The sequence below is a fragment of the Salmo salar genome, chromosome ssa27, assembly GCF_905237065.1.
Source record: "Salmo salar chromosome ssa27, Ssal_v3.1, whole genome shotgun sequence".
Lineage (NCBI taxonomy): Eukaryota > Metazoa > Chordata > Actinopteri > Salmoniformes > Salmonidae > Salmo > Salmo salar.
In genome coordinates this window covers 16964874-16985869 of record NC_059468.1, presented here as the reverse complement: position 1 = coordinate 16985869, position 20996 = coordinate 16964874, and the positions used below count along the sequence as shown (strand labels likewise).

At 44.7% G+C, this 20996-nt stretch overlaps 1 protein-coding gene across 1 annotated transcript; it reads left to right on the top strand.

The window, feature by feature from the left end:
- The first annotated feature begins 301 nt into the window (after positions 1-301).
- On the top strand, positions 302-19423 carry parp10 (poly(ADP-ribose) polymerase family member 10). The gene is made up of 12 exons (XM_014177750.2): positions 302-1012; positions 6097-6272; positions 6500-6742; positions 8448-8672; positions 11666-12723; positions 12992-13207; positions 16232-16358; positions 16570-17236; positions 17740-18149; positions 18342-18475; positions 18573-18747; positions 18968-19423. Exons 2-12 carry the CDS (start codon positions 6098-6100, stop codon positions 19264-19266), a joined length of 3729 nt encoding a protein of 1242 aa, XP_014033225.2. The 5' UTR covers positions 302-1012; position 6097; the 3' UTR covers positions 19267-19423.
- The last annotated feature ends 1573 nt before the right edge of the window (positions 19424-20996 follow it).

The window sequence follows — 20996 nt, the reverse complement described above, 5'->3', positions numbered from 1 at the left end:
GACTTTGATAAGGAATGAAGTTGACTTCATAGCTTTTATTGGTAAGGTTATCTATACGACTCGGGTTGTGGAAAGCAGAAATGCCAGGTTGAAGGTTATTGTGGAGATGGAAAAAGAGATATTGGGGGTAACAGATGTTACTGTTGAAATGGTTATTGACATGCTGAACAATTCTAAGGGTGCAGTGTTTCAGCATGATATATATGTTTAATGGGGTAGGGGAGGGGTTTTGTGGGGAGGGGGGAGGGTTTGGTAGAAGTTAATGATTTATTTGGTTTAGATAACTTAATAATAATAATTTTCTTTGTGCTAGTACAGAACTGGGCAGATCATGATTGATCGTACATTCCAGCGCAGTAGGTGGCGGCATGCACGTAAACCATTGTTTGCGGACCACCATGATATCATAGAAGAAGTTGTTAGATATTCAGGTCCCGCTGGGCCGCAGAGAAGTCATGTCCTTGATCTGGGCAAAAGGGCTCAATCTTTAGCAAAGGGAGTGGGATACTAGTAGTAAGGGGAGGCAATTTTATCGTGTGCTCCGGTCATTAAAGGAAGAGGTGGGGTGTATGGGATGTAGAAGAGGAAGTTGGGTGGAGTAGACTACGTGTTGGGAACACAGGTTTGAATGCCACGTTGTGGATGGTAGGGAGACATGAAACAGGTCTGTGTGATGAGTGTTTAGAGGAGGAAATGGTGGAGCATGTGTTGATATTTTGTGAACTGTATGATGTAGATAGGGAGAGATTGTGTGAAAGGGTTAGAGAGGTTGGATGGGGCTTGGGTGGTGTATTGAGGGGAGGGAAGTGGTGTCAAGTCTCTTTCACCTTCTTCGAGGAACAGGAAAAATGAAGAGAATTTAATGTATGTAGGCTGTGTCTGGCTTCGCACTCCAGTACAGTAGGTGGCAGTGTATGCAGCTTAAGTTGTATGCGACCCGCCAACCCAAGAAGAAGAAATTGCCAATGAAGCCATTTCTGTGCGTCGTGATCTGAGAATGCTTGTATTCCAGGTAAGTTTTTCCTTTAAACTGCGAATAAAGGTGTTTCAAAGCTTTTTTCACCCGACAACTAAGGTCGAATTCATATTTATACCCAGCAAGAGTTATTATTCCTTTATTATGTAATTGTGTCATTTGCACTCAGTGATACTTGCGATGTTGTGCGTCGAAGATAGTTTCAGTTTCTATTTCTTCGAAAATGAGTGACGTTACTAATGTACATAAAATCCACCACATTCTATTATATTCAGAGATGTATTTGTTTTATTTAAGTCAACTTAACTCCTGACTTTTGTAGCCAAATAGGATACATTTTGTGATCAATGCACATTACACAATCAATACACACCTGGCTGTAGGTGTGTTCATACTAGGCCCTGTCTGTGCTGGCTATGATACTTTTCGTAACGAAGAGTATGTGGACAACTGCTCGTTGAACATCTCATTCCAAAATCATGGGCATTAATATGGAGTGGGTCCCCCTTTGCTGTTATAACAGCTTCCACTCTTCTGGAAAGGCTTTCCACTAGATGTTGGAACATTGCTGCGGGGTCTTGCTTCCATTCAGCCACAAGCATTAGTGGGTGATTAGGCCTGGCTCCCAGTCGGCAATCCAATTCATCCCAAAGGTGTTTGATGAGGTTGAGGTCAGGTCTCTGCAGGCCAGTCAAGTTCTTTCACACCGATCTTGACAAACCATTTCTGTATGGACCTTGCTTTGTACGATAACATTTTCATGCTGAAACAGGAAAGGGCCTTCTCCAAACTGTTGCAACAAAGTTGGAAGCAAAGAATTGTCTAGAATGTCATTGATGCTGTAGTGTTAAGATTTCCCTTCGCTGGAACTAAGGAGCCTGAACCATAAACAGCCCAGGACCATTATTCCTCCTCCACCAAACTTTACAGTTGGCACTATGCTTTGGGGCAGGTAGCATTCTCCTGGCATCTGCCAAACCCAGATTCATCGGACTGCCAGATGGTGAAGCGTGATCCATCACATTTACATCATTTAGCAGATGCTCTTATCCAGAGCGACTTACAAATTGGTGCATTCACCTTATGATATCCAGTGGAACAACCACTTTACAATAGTACATCTATATCTTTTTTTTGGGGTGGGGGGGGGGGGTTAGAAGGATTACTTTATCCTATCCCAGGTATTCCTTAAAGAGGTGGGGTTTCAGGTGTCTACGGAAGGTGGTGATTGACTCCGCTGTCCTGGCGTCGTGAGGGAGCTTGTTCCACCATTGGGGTGCCAGAGCAGCGAACAGTTTTGACTGGGCTGAGCGGGAACTGTGCTTCCGCAGAGGTAGGGAGGCGAGCAGGCCAGAGGTGGATGAACACAGTGCCCTTCTTTGGGTGTAGGGACTGATCAGAGCCTGAAGTTACAGAGGTGCCGTTCCCCTCACAGCTCCGTAGGCAAGCACCATGGTCTTGTAGCAGATGCGAGCTTCAACTGGAAGCCAGTGTAGTTTGCGGAGGAGCGGGGTGACGTGAGAGAACTTGGGAAGGTTGAACACCAGATGGGCTGCGGCGTTCTGGATGAGTTGTAGGGGTTTAATGGCACAGGCAGGGAGCCCCGCCAGCAGCGAGTTGCAGTAATCCAGACGGGAGATGACAAGTGCCTGGATTACGACCTGCGCCGCTTCCTGTGTAAGGCAGGGTTGTACTCTGCGAATGTTGTAGAGCATGAACCTACAGGATCGGGTCACCGCCTTGATGTTAGTGGAGAACGACAGGGTGTTGTCCAGGGTCACGCCAAGGCTCTTAGCACTCTGGGAGGAGGACACAATGGAGTTGTCAACCGTGATGGCGAGATCATGGAACATGCAGTCTTTCCCCGGGAGGAAGAGCAGCTCCGTCTTGCCGAGGTTCAGCTTGAGGTGGTGATCCGTCATCCACACTGATATGTCTGCCAGACATGCAGAGATGCGATTCGCCACCTGGTTATCAGAAGGGGGAAATCACTCCAGAGAACACGTTTCCACTGCTCCAGAGTCCAATGTCGGCGAGCTTTACTTTAATGACTTTATTGTCCCTGTGGGAAAATGTTGTTGCGGTATCATGCACACATTTAAAGTAGCCTTTAGGGCCTTCCGAGTGGTGCAGCGGTCTAAGGCACTGCATCTCAGTGCTAGAGGTGTTACTACAGACCCGGGTTCATTCCCGGGCTGTGTCACAACCGGCCGTGGCCGGGAGTCCCATAGGACGGCGCACAATTGGCCCAGCGTCATCCGGGTTAGGGGAGGGTTTGGCCGGTGGGGCTTTACTTGGCTCATTGCGATCTAGCGACTCCTTGAGGCGGGCTGGGTGCCTGCAGGCTGACCCCGGTCACCAGTTGAATGGTGTTTTCTCTGACACATTGGTGAGGCTGGCTTTCAGGTTAAGCTGGCGGGTGTTGAGTGCGGTTAGGCGGTGATGTTTCGGAGAACGCATGTTCACCTTCGCCTCCCCCGAGCCCATTGGGGAGTTCAGCGATGAACAAGATCGGTAGAAAGGGGGTAAAATACAAAAAAAGAAGACAAATAAATAAATAAAGTGGCCTTTAACCTGTTAGGGATAGGGGGCAGTATTTTCACGGCAGGATAAAAAACGTACCCGATTTAATCTGGTTATTACTCCTGCCCAGAAACTAGAATATGCATATAATTAGTAGATTTGGATAGAAAACACCCTAAAGTTTCTAAAACTGTTTGAATGGTGTCTGTGAGTATAACAGAACTCATATGGCAGGCCAAAACCTGAGAAGATTCTATATGGGAAGTGCCCTGTCTGACCATTTCTTGGCCTTCTGTAGCCTCTTTATCGAAAATACAGGATCTCTGCTGTAACGTGACATTTTCTAAGGCTCCCATAGGTTCACAGAAGGCGCCAGAACGTGGAATGATAACTCTGCAGTCTCTGGGCAAAAAACAGTAGGGGTTTTGGAGAGTGGTCCTTCTGAGAACAATGACACTGGTGCGCGCGTTCTTGTGAAGACTCAATTTTCTTATTTCAGTGTTTGAACGGATACAACGTCTCCCGGTTGGATTATTATCGCTATTTTACGAGAAAAATCGCATAAAAATTGATTTTAAACAGCGTTTGACATGCTTCAAAGTACGGTAATGGAATATTTTGACATTTTTTGTCACGAAACGCGCCGGCTTCGGATAATCACCCTTCGGATAGTGATTTGAACGCACGAACAAAACGGAGCTATTTGGATATAACTATGGATTATTTGGAACCAAAACAACATTGGGTGTTGAAGTAGAAGTCCTGGGGGTGCATTCTGACAAAGAACAGCAAAGGTAATCCAAATTTTCTTATAGTAAATCTGAGTTTGGTGAGTGCCAAACTTGGTGGGTGTCAAAATAGCTAGCCGTGATGGCCGGGCTATCTACTCAGAATATTGCAAAATGTGCTTTCACCGAAAAGCTATTTTAAAATCGGACACCGCGATTGCATAAAGGAGTTCTGTATCTGTAATTCAGTAAATTCACCGGAAGTTTTCGGTGGGTATGCTAGTTCTGAACAAAACATGCTAATGTAAAAAGCTGGTTTTTGATATAAATATGAACTTGATTGAACAAAACATGCATGTATTGTATAACATAATGTCCTAGGAGTGTCATCTGATGAAGATCATCAAAGGTTAGTGCTGCATTTAGCTGTGGTTTGGGTTTATGTGACATTATATGCTAGCTTGAAAAATGGGTGTCTGATTATTTCTGGCTTGGTACTCTGCTGACATAATCTAATGTTTTGCTTTCGTTGTAAAGCCTTTTTAACTAGGCAAGTCAGATTAAGAACACGTTCTTATGTTCAATGACGGCCTAGGAACGGGGGTTAACTACCTTGTTCAGGGGGGATTCGTTTTTGCAACCTTCCGGTTACTAGTCCAACGCTCTAACCACCTGCCTTACATTGCACTCCACGAGGAGCCTGCATGGCAGGCTGACTACCTGTTACGCGAGGGCAGCAAGAAGCCAAGGTAAGTTGCTAGCTGGCATTAAACTTATCTTATAAAAAACGATCAATCTTAACATAATCACTAGTTAACTACACATGGTTGATGATATTACTAGTTTATCTAACGTGTCCTGCATTGCATATAATTGATGCGGAGCCTGTTAATTTATCATTGAATCACTTCGCCTACTTCGCCAAACGGGTGTTGATTTAACAAGCGCATTTGCGAGAAAAGCACTGTCGTTGCATCAATGTACCTAACCATAAACATCAATGCCTTTCTTTAAAATCAATAAACAAGTATATGTTTTTAAACCTGCATATTTAGTTAATATTGCCTGCTAACATGAAATTGTGTCACATCTCTAGCGTTCATTGCACGCAGAGTCAGGGTATATGCAACAGTTTGGGCCGCCTGGCTCGTTGCGAACTAATTTGCCAGAATTTTACGTAATTATGACATAACATTGAAGGTTGTGCAACGTAACAGGAATATTTAGACTTAGGGATGCCACCCGTTAGATAAAATACGGAACGGTTCCGTATTTCACTGAAATAAAAAAAAAACGTTTGTTTTCGAGATGATAGTTTCCGGATTCGACCGTATTAATGACCTAAGGCTCGTATTTCTGTGTGTTTATTATATTATAATTAAGTCTATGATTTGATAGAGCAGTCTGACTGAGCGGTGGTAGGCACCAGCAGGCTCGTAAGCATTCATTCAGACAGCACTTTCGTGCGTTTTGCCAGCAGCTCTTCGCTGTGTTTCAAGCTGTTTATGACTTCAAGCCGGGTGGGTATAATTTGTGGAACGTTCCAACAGGAATCTATTCCAAAAACGTTGTAAATAACAAGGTTGCCAAAAAAACAACGCATACAAAGTTGTATAGCGGCAGAATAAGATACCGGGTAGTGAGTGGTCTATTTCATTGCGTTTTTCACTCATCACGTTTATTCTGAAAAATGTCTGTCCTCACTCTGGTTGCCTATAGACAAACATTAAGAATAAGCTATGTGGTGAGTTGATGCCTATTCGGCAGCTAGTTAGCTAGGTTTGTATGCGTTGCTACTTTGTATGCGTTGTTGGTTGGCAACCTTTTACTTTACGTTTTTGATTGATTATTCCTGTGCCTGTATGTCAGGATGTCTGCTGAAAGCCAAGAGAACCGGACAGTGGAGGTGCTGGGAGTACCAGAGGAGGTGGAGGATGAGCTGCTGTATTTGTACTTTGAGAACAAGCGTCGTTCTGGGGGAGGTAATCTGGTGTCTGTGGAGCTGGAAGGGAGCCGGGCCTTACTGCTGTTTGAAGAGGCGGAGGGTAAGAATGCATTGTCGGTGTAATTATTGTGATCTGATATAATGTTTAAGGCCAATAAGTTTCACTTTATGAACCGACACATCAGAATCAGATTTTCTCTCTTTATCTGGATCCCCAGAAGTCTGTCTTAGCAACAACTAGTCTTCCTGTGGTCCACAAATTCATGATATTGTACCAAAAAACTATTCATCCATGGCATGCTGATTATGTCTGTGTTGATTTGACAGTTGCATCAAGGGTCCTGTCTAAAAGAGCACATGTCCTGAGCAATGCTAAGCTGACCGTGAGGAAGCCTGCGTGTAAGGATCCACGGAGGCTGCTGCTGCGGGGGGTTAACCCATCCAGCTGTCAAGAGCTGGTGGAGCTGTATGTAGAGAACATGATGGGGATGGACATGGACGACTACACTCTGTACCCCTCACCTGGCAGGGACCTGGTCCTAGTACACTTCCATCAGGCCTTCAATAAAGGTTTGGGGTTTTCCTATCAAGTTGAACCCCCTAGAGTCGGTTTCCACAGACCTGCGGAAATCTAATTAGCATAAATGTATCCCCATAAAAATCTGTCAGTTTAAGCTAGAGAGATGTTTTTTTGCATTGGATGAGCCTCAATCCACACCATCCACCGATGTCGCACTTCCGCATCTGCGGTTAATGGTGACAGAGCTAGAGCGGTGTTCGTTAGACCATGAGACCAATGTTCCATCTGCGCAGGCGCGCAGCTCCCCGGGGCTGCCATGCAGAAGAAATATCAGCCCGTGCAGAGAAGCACTAAACTTTCTAGAGTTTTCCCCCTTAGTTAACACTATAAACGTTTCCCTTTACTGTGTCAATTGTGATCGAATTAACGCGATCGAATTATCCACTTTCAATGTAACATATCGAAACAAAACTAACTATGCAATATATTTTGTAGGCAGAACGCATCTGAGTAGGATTGAATTGACACGCACGACTCAGCCTGTACTCTACACATGTAACCGATGTGAAATGGCTAGTTAGTTAGCGGTGGTGCGCGCTAATAGCATTTCAATCGGTGGCGTCACTCGCTCTGAGACTTGAACTAGGGTTTCCCCTTGCGTTGCAAGGGCCGCGGCTTTTGTGGCACGATGGGTAACGATGCTTCGTGGGGTGTCAGTTGTTGATGTGTGCAAGGGTCCCTGGTTTGAGCCCAGGTTGGGGCGAAGAGAGGGACGGAACCTACACTGTTACACACAGACCGGTGCGACATAACTAATCAGAACTGCAGTATGCCTATATGCAAATAAACCATTGCCATATATGGATCTGTGCCATTCACTTTGAACTGGACTGTGTTTACAGCATGCGTAGACGCGCTTGTTTTGAGATCAAAGCGAGAGTTGCATGTAGCCACGTGCAGGGCCGGTCCGGTCCTTGCTTCTCTGCCGCCATAGGCGAGACCAAAAAAGAGCATGAGACATCTTGAAAATTGGTCTTCTCACAAAATTCTCTGTAGCGTCCGAACGGTTTGACCTACAAACTATTATGACCCCTCTCGAACACAAGAGGGACTTGTCTGAAGTCGGTACTGCTGATCTGCCAACTTCTGTCTGTGGTGTCCGAACATTTTGGGCTACATGTCGGTTGTGTTGCTATCGGATGACCACAGTCCTTAAAAGACTCATCTGAAGGTCCCCCGGATACCAGTTCAAACATTTTATGGAAGTATACTGAACAAAAATATAAACGCAACTCGGGCTCAGCGGTATACCATATTTTACTATATACCGGTATTGATGCAAAGACCGGTTTGAGTTTTTACTTTACCTTCCATAATGGAATTTCAAGGTTTGATTTGTTAAATGGTTTGTTAAACTCCGGCGCTTATTATGTACGTTTTCTATAGTTTACTTCTGTCATCTTTCCCTTCTGCTGCTGCTTAATGCTGCTAAACACACCAAGCCATGCCCCCTGTTACTCAAGGAGAGAGTAGTTGCTCGACCACAGAGTCACAAGCACACCTCATTCAGGGGAGTTGAGCCCCCCCCCTTTTGGACAAAAGTTAAGTATCATCACAACTAAACCATTAATTTTAAGTAATTGAGGACAGCTCATGATTTTAGAAACAATATAATTACAAATATATTGTAAGTGGCTATGCTATTGCATACGATATTAAATAATTTGTGAAGTCTTCCTTATTTTGCATGCACAGACTTCCAGAAGCTTTGCTCAAAGATCTCTAAGAAGCCTCTGGATGGAGCGCAGATTGTTCTGGAACAGATCGACCAAACTGACTCCATCCTAATGGAGAACCTGCACCCCAGCATCACAGCAGACATGCTTCATCTGTACCTGGAGAGCCAACGGTGCGGTGAAGTTAAGGAGGTCACCATGATGTCAGAGGGGGTTGCCAGGGTCTCCTTTCTGGACTTTGACTGTAAGTTTTGAAAAAATGTTATGTACTGTATCTCTACCGAATGTTTGTTTGGATGTAAGTTAAGGACATCATCCATAAGAGCTTCATCTGTTTGTGTACAAGCAATTCCATTTTAGCTGTTGTATCCGTTTAAAGTAATTATGTTAGATGTTGTAACTACCGGTCAAAAGTTTCAGAACACCTACTCTTTGAAGGGTTTTTCTTTATTTTTACTATTTTCTACATTGTAGAATAATAGTGAAGACATCAAAACTATGAAATAACACATGGAATCATGTAGTGACCAAAAAAGTGTACAACAAATCAAAATATATTGGAGATTCTTCAAATAGCCACCCTTTGCCTTGATGACAGCTTTGCACACTCTTGGCATTCTCTCAACCAGCTTCATAAGGTAGTCACCTGAAATGCATTTCAATTAACAGGTGTGCCTCGTTAAGTTAATTTGTGGAATTCCTTTCCTTCTTAATGCGTTTGAGCCAATCAGTTGTGTAGTGACAAGGTGGGGGGGAGGGTATACAGAAGATAGCCCTATTTGGTAAAAGGCCGAGTCCATATTATGGCAAGAACAGCTCAAATAAGCAAAGAGAAACGACAGTCCATCATTACTTTAAGACATGAAGGTCAGTCAATCTGGAACATTTCAAGAACTTTAAAAGTTTATTCAAGTGCAGTCGCAAAAACCATCAAGCGCTATGATGAAACTAGCTCTCATGAGGACCTCCACAGGAAAGGAAGACTCAGTTACCTTTGCTGCAGAGGATAAATTCATTGGAGTTACCAGCCTCAGAAATTGCAGCCCAAATAAATGCTTCACAGAGTTCAAGTAACAGACACATCTCACCACAACTGTTCAGAGACTGTGTGAATCAGGCATTCCTGGTAGAATTGCTGCAAAGAAACCACTACTAAAGGCCACCAATAATCAGAAGAGACGTGCTTGGGCTAAGAAACACAAGCAATAGACATTAGACAGGTGGACATTTGTCCTTTGAGTAGGTGAACGGATGATCTCCGCATGTGTGGTTCCCACAGCATTCTGCAGCGATACAACATCCCATCTAGTTTGCGCTTTGTCGGACTATCATTTTGTTTTTCAACCGGAAAATGACTCAACACACCTCCAGGCTGTGTAAGGGCTATTTTACCAAAAGGAGAGTGATGGAGTGCTGCATCAGATGATCTGGCCTCCACAATCACCTGACCTCAACCAAATTGAGATGATTTGGGATGTGTCGTGTCTTTGGCATCATTAAACTAAAGACTTATTTGCAGTTTATCAAATCAATTCTCTGTAATTATTATTACGTGATTAACTAATCAGGTAGATGTAATTAACTAGGAAGTCGGGGCACCAAGGAAAATATTCAGATTTCAAAGTTACAATTTTCCTAATAACTTTCAGATATTTTAATATCTGATCAATTAGTCTTCTAATTAATGAATTATTCTTTACCTCTCGTTAGTCTCATTCCAAACGTCGTAAATAGTTAGTTATCTGCACGAACCCAGTCTTCACTATGAGTCATCCATACATCAATTGTCTTAAATCATTTATTTATTAACTAACAAAATCATCACAGAAATGCACAAACAAACAAGTAGATATGGTTACAAGGAAATGATAGGGGAATGTGCCCTAGTGTGCTAAACCGGCATGGCGGCTTGATAGACAAAGTGACTGATAAGGGCACGAAAGATAAGACACTACAAAGTTGATAATTATAACAGTTGAAATGCTAATCCTTTGCACATGAACGCTCACTCATTCGGGAATAATTACAATCAATGTATATTTTCGCTCAGTGTGTCGTCTTGATCTCTGTTGGAAAGATCGTTTCTGTTGGAGAGTTTGTCCGCCCTCTCTCTGCCATGATTAGAATGGATAGTTCAGAGTAACATTCAGCAATGTCGTTATAGAATAGATGTTTTGTCGGTCTTCGCGTTCAATGATACCGAATTCCTAGCTGCAGACTAGTAATTAGTATCAAAGATTTGTTCTTATTCTGTCGGTTAGATAGTCTAAGAGTTAAACCACGTGGTATGGTTAAGAATTCAGCAAGAGAAATGCATGGTCTCTACTCAAACCATAGCCCTCTCGTAATTGAGGTAAGCTTGGTCTAAAGATAGAAAGCCCAAGGTGGGGTTATATTCGGAGGAGCGGGAAGGGGCGGTCCCATGACGCCAGCTCAATGTCTGCACTCATGGGCGGACCTCTGATTTAGTTAAACTCCAAAGGGAATTGGAGTTTCCTTCATTAAACAGTCTAAAATCATATTACATAATTTCACAAATAGTTTCATCTTTACTCATTCAATTTATACAACAATTAGATGTAAGCCTCATCATCACAGTTCGTAGCTGGCTATGTCACCGACCTTTTATACATTCTCCAGAACATGAATATTGTTCGGTTCTCAAGTTCTGTGAGGTGGAAGAAGTTCCTTCGTTCTCTCTATGAAAAACTCACTCTCTCTTATACTCTGGCCATGAGGAGAGAATCTCCTCCAGGAATGTATGACCTGCCTAACAGAGCCTGGTGTAGGGAGTATAGAGAGAGGGGGGATGATGCTCGCTGTACCCAAAGAGGGCAACATCATGACAGTCGGACCGCAGAGTGAAGGAAAAGCAGCCAACAAGTGCTCAGCATATGTGGGAACTCCTTCAAGACTGTTGGAAAAGCATTCCAGGTGAAGCTGGTTGAGAGAATGCCAAGAGTGTGCAAAGCTGTCATCAAGGCAAAGGGTGGCTATTTGAAGAATCTCAAATATAAAATATATTTTGATTTAACACTTTGGGTTACTACACGATTCCATATGTTATTTCATAGTTTTGATGTCTTCACTATTATTCTACAATGCAGAAAATAGTAACAATAAAGAGAAACCCTTGAATGAGTAGGTGTTCTAAAACTACTGGTAGTATGTCAATATGCAAATTCTATGCAGCTGTTAAATGTATTTTATTCCCTTCCTTGTTATTGCATCTAACAGCAGTGGAACGTGTCCTTAAACAATCACATAAACTGGAGGGGACAGATCTGACGGTCAGGCCTTACTTCTCCTTCCTCCAATCAGAGGATAGCTCCTCCTCACCTCTGACCTCTCCCCTGACCTCTGTGAATGGAACATCAGATAGTAGCACAATGAACACACAGCAGACAGACAGTGGTGGTCAATCACAGACTGATTCTCTCCCTGCAGCCAGTACCAGTGACCGTTCTCGGTCCTCCCACCAGGCTACCTCTGAGCCTCTGGTCCCCCCTCTGTCCCCCCCTGTGTCCCAGGCAGTAGCAGCCCAGGGAGGCAAGGATGACCTAATGTCGACCCCAGAGCCCATGTCTAGCCACATCTCCGTCCCAGACCCGGTGAAACTCACCCTGCTCCAGGCCAGTCCCCTGCCCCAGAGCCTCCAGCTGGCCCACCAAGGCTGTAACGTCCAGATCAGGGAGGACGGTGTCCACATGGCCGGGCCTGACCGGCTAGTGCTGGAGCAGTTGAAGAATGCTGTGTTGGAGTTCCTTGGGGGCGTGGCCCAGGCTCATCTCACCTTTGACCCAGAAAAGGCCCACTTCCTGGCCAAACAGGAAGTGAAGGACAGGCTGCTGCAGACGTTGAAAGAAAACGGGCTGCCGTCCGTGTACACCGTGTCGGACTGTGACGTCATGGTAACGTCTCTGTCTGCCAGCTTGGTGAGCCAGGCATGTAGCATGTTGAAGACACTGCTGTCTGACTTCAGTATCCCTGTGGACAGAACGTATGAGTGTATGCTCTACGCCCAGGAGTGGACTGGCTTCCTCCAGTCTCTGGGTCTTTGCTCAGCTACGGTGTCAGAAAGAGGACAGATAGATGTCCTGACTCTGAAAGGTTTGGAGGAGGAGAAGCAGGCTAAGATAGTGGAGTTCCTCAGTACACCCATTGAAACGGAGGCTATCATCTCTATGGAGCCAGGCATGTTGAAGTACATCCAGACCCACCATCATCAGCTACTGGCTGATATGAACCAGGTGTCCATCTTCCCTCTAGACGCACATGGCGTCTGTGGACTCAGAGTAGGTGTTTTACTTTTTAGAAGAATCATAAAAGCACATAAATTCAACACAGTATATGCTGTAATTCTCTCATACCCTTTTCACACTCCCGAGTCCAGCTGAACTATACTGGTTACACATGCTGGAGAGGACAATGTGAAAAGAAAATCTCAGCCAGCATAGTACGGCTAAAATGTGCATGCTATCGTGAAAAGGGTATCAGATGTCTTGGTAAATGGTCTTATAAACTTTCCACCTCTTTAATCATCCATGTGACTGTGATTGGTAGATCCAAGGCAATGCTGCGGCATGTCAAATGGCCGATGAGGTTCTGAGGGGCGTGGTGTTGTCCACCGAGACCAGAACCATCACGGTGAAACAGACGGGCGTGGCGCGGTTCCTCATCCAGGAGGGGGAGGGGACCAGCATCCTCAGGGAGATGCAGACTAAGTTCCAGGTCTACATCAACATGGAGAAGGTGCACTGGGAACCCCTGGAGAACGAGGTAGTTGGCTCAATGATAAAGACATTAATACAGACTATCATTACTAATTAGCTAGCAAATGTGGTAGCCAAATTACAATCTACGCATAGACAGGGGATTTGTTTTCTGTGCCATGGATTTGTTCCTCTTCATTTGATAGATTCTTTAAAGGTTTGCTGTGTTTTTTATTGGGGTTAGTATGGTTAAAGACATGCTCTGGAACTTCAGTAATTACTAAGTATATTTCTAATCCTCCCGCTTTGAGCTAGATGTGTAGTTGATACATGCATAATCTACACTGGACAAAATTATGAACACAACATGCAACAATTTCAGATTTTTTTTTACTGATTTTATATGAACTGTAACTCGGTAATTAAAATAAATTCATCAGGCCCTTGTGTATGGATTTCACATGACTGGGAATACAGATATGAATCTTTTGGTCATGCAGTTCGACACATCTCCTTCGCATAGAGTTGGTCAGGCTGTTAATCGTGGCCTGTAGAATGTTGTCCCACTCCTCTTCAATGGATGTACCAAGTTGCTGGATACTGGCGGGAACTGGAACACGCTGTCGTACACGTCGATCCAGAGCATCCCAAACATGCTCAATGGGGTACATGTCTGGTGAGTATGCAGGCAATGGAAGAACTGGGACATTTTCAGCTTCCAGGAATTGTGTACAGATCCTTGCAACATGGGTGCTGTGCATTATCATGCTGAAACATGAGGTGACGTCGGCGGATGAACGATACCACAATGGATCTCGTCACAGTATCTCTGTGCATTCAAATTGCCATCGCTAAAATGCAATTGTGTTCGTTGTCTGTAGCTTATGCCTGCCCATACCATAACCCCACCACCACCATAGGGCACTCTGTTCACAATGTTGACATCAGCAAACCATTCGCCCACACGACGCCATGCACGCTGTCTGCCATCTGCCCCGTACAGTTGAACTGGGTATTAATCAACGAAGAGCACACTTCTCCAGCGCGCCAGTGGCCATCGAAGGTGAGCAGTTGCCCACTGAAGTCGGTTACGACGCCGAGCTGCAGTCAGGTTACTAAGGGGGAAGTAAACACATTTTTGAGAAATAAGCTGTTTGCATATGGAACATTTCTGGGATCTTTTATTTCAGCTCATGAAACATGGGACCAACACTTTACATGTTGCTTTTATATTTTTGTTCATTGTATGAGCAGAATTAGTGTCTTACCTCAATTAGCCACGGAAACCCTACTTAGAAAGTGCTTGTTTTTCCAGAAACTGTGCTGAGCCATTTTCCCCCACGCGGGCCAGCCCCCTAATAATTTCAGTTCTAGCCAATGAGCTTCAGTCCCTTGCAATTTTGAGTGACAAATAGCAAGATACACAGAGAGCAATAATGTGGTGCATATATGACATGCTAAACAATTTTCGGGAGCCAATTTTGGGTCATGAGTGCTACTTTGGGAACTACTGGCTAAAAGGTATACAGAAGTACTGGAGAATCTTTTTAAGCCTATGGTGTATTTCAGAGACATATATAGTAGTGCATTCGGAAAGTATTCAGACCCCTTGACGGTTTCCACAGTTTGTTACGGTACAACCTTATTCTGAAATGGATCAAATACATTTTTTCCCTCATCTATCTACACATAATGACAAAGCGAAAACATGTTTTTATATTATCCCCCCCCCCAAATAAACACATACCTTATTTACATAAGTATTCAAACCCTTTGCTTTGAGACTTGAAATTGAGCTCAGGTGCATCCTGTTTCCATTAATCGTCCTTGATGTTTCTACAACTTGATTGGGGTCCACCTGTGGTAAATTCAATTGATTGGACACGATTTGAAAAGGCACACACCTGTCTATCTAAGGTCCCACAGTTGACAGTGCATGTTAGAGCAAAAACCAAGCCATGAGGTTGAAGGAATTGACCGTAGAGCTCTGAGACAGGATTGTGTCGAGGTACAGATCTGGGGAAGGGTACCAGCATTGAAGGTCCCCAAGAACACAATGGCCATCATTCTTAAATGGAAGAAGTTTGGAACCACCAAGACTCTTCCTAGAGCTAGCCGCCCGGCTTTGGTCAGGGAGATGACTAAGAACCCGATGGTCACTCTGACAGAGCTCCAGAGTTCCTCTGTGGAGATGGTTGTCCTTCTGGAAGTTTCTCCCATCTATGCAGCACTCCACCAATCAGGCCTTTATGGCAGAGCGGCCAGACTGAAGCCACTCCTCAGTAAAAGGCACATGACAGCCAGCTTGTTTGCCAAAAGGCACCTAAAGACTCTCAGACCATGAGAAACAAGATTATCTGGTCTGATGAAACAAAGATTGAACTATTTGGCCTGAATGCCAAGTGTCACATCTAGAGGAAACCTGGCACCATCCCTGTGGTGAAGCATGGTGGTGTCAGCATCATACTATGGGGATGTTTTTCAGCGGTAGGGACTGGGAGACTAGTCAGGATCAAGGGAAAGATGAATGGAGCAAAGTACAGAGAGATCCTTGACGAAAACCTGCTCCAGAGCACTCAGGACCTCAGACTGGGGCGAAGGTTCACCTTCCAGCAGGACAATGACCCTAAGCACACAGCCAAGACAATGCAGGAGTTGCTTTGGGACAAGTCTCTGAATGTCCTTGAGTGGTCCAGTCAAAGCCCGGACTTGAACTCGATCAAACATCTCTGGAGAGACCTGAAAATAGCTGTGCAGCAACGCTCCCCATCCAACCTGACAGAGCTTAAGAGGATCTATAGAAAAGAATGGGATAAACTCCTCAAACACAGGTGTACCAAGCTTGCAGCATCATACCCAAGAAGGCTGTAAATGCTGCCAAAGGTCCTTCGAAGTATTTACGTTTTTTAAACCTGTTTTTGCTTTGTCATTATGGGGTATTGTGTTGATTTGATGAGACTGGAAAAAATGGCTGTAACGTAACAAAATGTGGAAAAAGTCAAGTGGTCTGAATACTTTACGAATGCACTGTATTCTTTGTGTCTCTGTGTGTATGTATGTTGTGTATTCTAGTTTTGTTATCTCCCTACAGAATATCTTTGAGGCTGCGTGGAATATGATGTCCCATCAGACCTTCCAGAGAAGTTCCTTACAGGCCTCAACATCAGTTCTGACTCACACTACCCAGAATTCCAACAACCTCTCAGCTTCAGACAGAGGTGCATACTTTAATTTTACTCTTCTCATATCAATCAAATGTATTTGTAAATCCCTTTTTACAACATTTGTCACAGTGTTGTACAGTAACCCAGCCTGGACCCTAAAGAGCATATGGAAGCGCGGTGGCCAGAATAATGTTCAGAGAAGGTAGTTATTCTATTGGGATTGTGGTTTTGCAATTCATCACTGAAACCTATGTACTGATCCCAGGTCGTATAGAGGAGGCAAAGAGGCTGTTCTCAGCCATAGATGAGACAGTGGACTCTGGCCTCTCCGGTTTGGCCAGAACCACTGACATGGAGGAGGATCTGTATACGGCCGAGGAACCCATGGCCCTGAGCTCTGACCAGGGCCCAGACAGTGACAGCGCTAACGTTGAGGTGGAGGAAGAGGCTCCACTGCCCCTGGTGGAGGGAGGGGATAGTGACGATGAGGGTGCTACTGCTCCTGTGGTGACTCAGGATGGAGAGCTGTCCCGGGCCATTCATCTCTCCACTACCCTGGAGGAGGAGGCGCAGATGTCCCTGGCCATCCAGTACTCTATGGAGACCACCAAGAGGTCCCTTGCCGACGAGGAGGAGGAGCTGCAGAAGGTTCTAGAGCTGTCCAGGAAGATGACGAAGATGACTCGGGATGATGATGGTGGTGCCATGCCTTCCGCTTTCCTCCCTACTGCTGGCTCCCACCTCGATCAGGCTGTCCAGGTATCTCTGCAGGAGGCCATTCAGTCAGCCAACTCGGCAACAATCTTTGTGTTCGCTGGCTATAGTTGTGACCTGATCAGAGTGGACATTGCCCTGAACAAGAGGGTCAGTATTAGACAGCATGAGGAGAAGTTAGAGCACCGCAGCCTGAGGAGCCTGTCTCCGTATCACAGGTACACGTGTGTGTGTGTGTGTGTGTGTGTGTGTGTGTGTGTGTGTGTGTACAGTTCTATGTATTTTCCTGTGGCAAATCTATATTGATTTCAGTTGCATTTTTTTCGATTTGAGTTCAATATCATATTGGTTTCTCTAAAATACATTGCTACATTGTGAATGTTTACTATTTTGTAAAGTCCAGACAATTGCTTGCAGATTGCCCATTGGGCCAGGTGTGAATATTATTGTAGCATAAACCTACCTAACCAATTTGAATACGATGGGAAGCCCATCGACAGTTGATGGCCCATCAGCAGGCATGGTAAATCTGTGAGAGGGTTTTGTGCATGCAGAAGCAGTCATCTTTGCTTTTTACAGAATAGTGTAGGTTAACAGGAAGAATAAACCTCTTATGATATGCCTTGCTCATATCGATATTAAACAATATCATATGGAATTTTCAATATTGGTGCCCACCACTTTTTAAATTGTTTCATTGTCAATTAAATCAACCAATCAGGTGGTGTCTGGACCTCATCAAGAGGAAACACGCCGTGGAGGTCACCGTCCAGGGAACTACGGCAATCATCTCCGGGTTCAAGGACTTTGTTACCGGCGCGATGCCGGACATGAAGTTGCTGCTGAGGAAGATCTCCACGACGACATCAGACGCTGACATCCTGCGGACAGTGCAATGGGTGTGGCACGACCCGGCGTCGCCAGGGACGGAGACCCCGTACGCTCCGGAGGCGACAGTGTTCATGGAGAACGCCTGGAAGATGAGGCAGGAAAAGATCGACATCCTGCTCAACAACCTGCCGCACATCATCAACTTTGAGAAGATGCAGGAGTACAACATTGCCTCTGGGAAGTCCGTAACCATCTCCAGGAAGGTGCTGAGCTCAGATGACGTGTACTCAGATATACAAGGTAAAGAACTTAGCAAATACTGTATGTGAGCTTATTGTTATGGGGGGGATAAGAATTACATTTGTGAGATGCTATTTCATTACTGATGCAATATCCCTGTTATCTTAATATTAACAAAGCTGTTCAATGTTGCACCGTTTCCCTTCAAGCTATATTGCACTTATATTGCTACAATATGTTGCTGTTTTTCAGATGAGGACTACAGTCCACGGTCCAACCTGCCTGAAACATCCATAATGAACAAGGATTCTGATGAGTTCCGGGATGTTGTGAAAGACTTCTACGACTCCATACAGGAGTACCACAACGAAATCCGAATCATTAAGGTATGTGGTACCTATCGACGTCTACAGCAACTAACCATTAACTATGCGTTGTATCCGTGATGTCGGAGTCCATTCCTCTGTTAATCTTATTTCCCAGGTTGAGAAGCTGATGAATAGGCTCCTGTACAACCAGTACAGACTGAAGAAGGCTAGTATAAATCAGAGTACCACTGACCCAGAAGTGGAGCGGACTCTGTACCACGGCACAAGCGAGACCAGCGTGAAAGAGATCTGTATTCATGGCTTCAATAGAAGCTTCTGTGGAAAGAATGGTAAGGCCTTCTAATATATATAAAAAAAAAAAGTCTCGTTAGTTCATCAGCGTTTTCATTTCCTCGTTGTAGAAGATGTAGACTGTTGTAATAATGTGGCCTCTTGTATACGCTGGTCTCTGCAGCCATTGTGTACGGTCAAGGGTTCTACTTTACTAATTTGGCCGGTTGTATCTCTTTCTGTAATAATTTGGTCTCTCGTTGTGGTTTTTCTCTGCAGCCACTGTGTATGGTCAGGGGGTCTACTTTGCTGTGAACTCGGCCCTGTCCATCCAGGATCAATATTCTCCCCCCAACGCAGATGGACACAAGTTTGTGTTTGTGACCAAGGTGCTGACTGGGGACTTCACTCAGGGCAGTCATTCCATGAAGGCTGCTCCTCTGAAGGAGAGCTCTGACATACCACTCCGATACGACAGCGTGGCAGATAAGACTGACAACCCCTCTCTGTTTGTGATCTTCAACGACACACAGGCATACCCTGAGTATCTCATCACATGTCAGAAGATTCACCGCTGAGGGAAGGAGGGAGTGGGAGATGATTTGATATCCAAAGAACTGTTTCGTCTGTGTTTTATTTGTTAGTTTTCTCCCTACTGAGAAAAGAGGATTCAAATAAAATGGTATTTGTCACATGCACCGAATACAACAGGTGTAGGTAGACCTTACAGTCAAATGCTTACAAGCCCTTAACCAACAATGCTGTCTTTAAAAAAAATACCCCCCAAAAAGAATAAGAAATAAAAGTAACAAATAATTAAAGAGCAGCAGTAAAATAACAATAGCGAGGCTATATACAAGGGGTACCGGTACAGAGTCAATGTGCAGGGGCACCGGTTAGTCAGGGTAATGGAGGTAATATGTACATGTAGGTAGAGCTATTCAAGTGACTATGCATAGATAATAAAAAGAGAGTAGCAGCAGCGGAAAAGAGGAGGGGGGGCCAATGCAAATAGTCTGGGTAGCCAATTGATTAGATGTTCAGGAGTCTTATGGCTTGGGGGTGGAAGCTGTTTAGAAGCCTCTTGGACCTAGACTTGGCGCTCCGGTACCGCTTGCCGTGCGGTAGCAGAGAGAACAGTCTATGACTAGGGTGACTGGAGTCTTTGACAATTTTTAGGGCCTTCCTCTGACACTGCCTGGTATAGAGGTCCTGGATGGCAGGAAGCTTGGCCCCAGTGATGTACTGGGCCGTAGGCACTACCCTGTGTACTGCCTTGCGGTCGGAGGCCGAGCAGTTGCCAAACCAGGCAGTGATGCAACCAGTCCGGATGCTCTTGGCTGATTAATGGGAATTGTATTTGAAAAAAGCTTCTAAGAATATTGTGTTGCGTTTGTGATAATGCCTGAGAAGCCTGTATTTGAAGGATATATTGACACGGATGTTGTTAGGCCAGAGATGAAGTCGAGCCAATATACAGTGCATTCGGAAAGTATTCAGACCCCTTGACTTTTTCCACATTTTGTTACATTACAGCCTTATTCTAAAATCGATCAAATAAAAACAATCCCCCTCAATCTACACACAATACCCCTTAATGACAAAGCAAAAAACGGTTTAGACTTTTTTTTACAAATGTATTTAAAAAATACGTGAATGTGATTTACATTATTTTAAGTATTCAGACACTCTACTCAGTACTTTGTTGAAGCACCTTTGGCAGCGATTACAGCCTTGAGTCTTCTTGTGTATGACGCTACAAGTTTGGCACCCCTGTATTTGGGAAGTTTCTCCCATTCTTCTCTGCAGATCTTCTCAAGTTCTGTCCGGTTGGATGGGGAGGGTCGCTACACAGCTATTTTCAGGTCTCTCGATTGGGCTCTGGCTGGGCCACTCAAGGACATTGAGACTTGTCCTGAACCCGCTCCTGCTTTGTCTTGGCTGTGTGCTTAGGGTCGTTGTCCTGTTGGAAGATGAACCTTCGCCCCAGTCTGAGGTCCTGAGTGCTCTGAAGCAGGTTTTTGTCAAGAATCTCTCTGCACTTTGCTATGTTCATCTTTCTCTCGATCCTGACTAGTCTATCAGTCCCTTTCGCTGAGAAACATCCCCACAGCATGATGCTGCCACCACCATGCATCACCATAGAGATGGTGCCAGGTTTCCTCCAGAAGTGATGCTTGGCATTCAGGCCCAAAGCGTTCAATCTTGGTTTCATCAGACCAGAGAATCTTGTTTCTCATGGTATGAGTGTCTTTTGGCAAACTACAAGCGGGCTGTCATGTGCTTTTTACTGAGGAGTGGCTTCTGT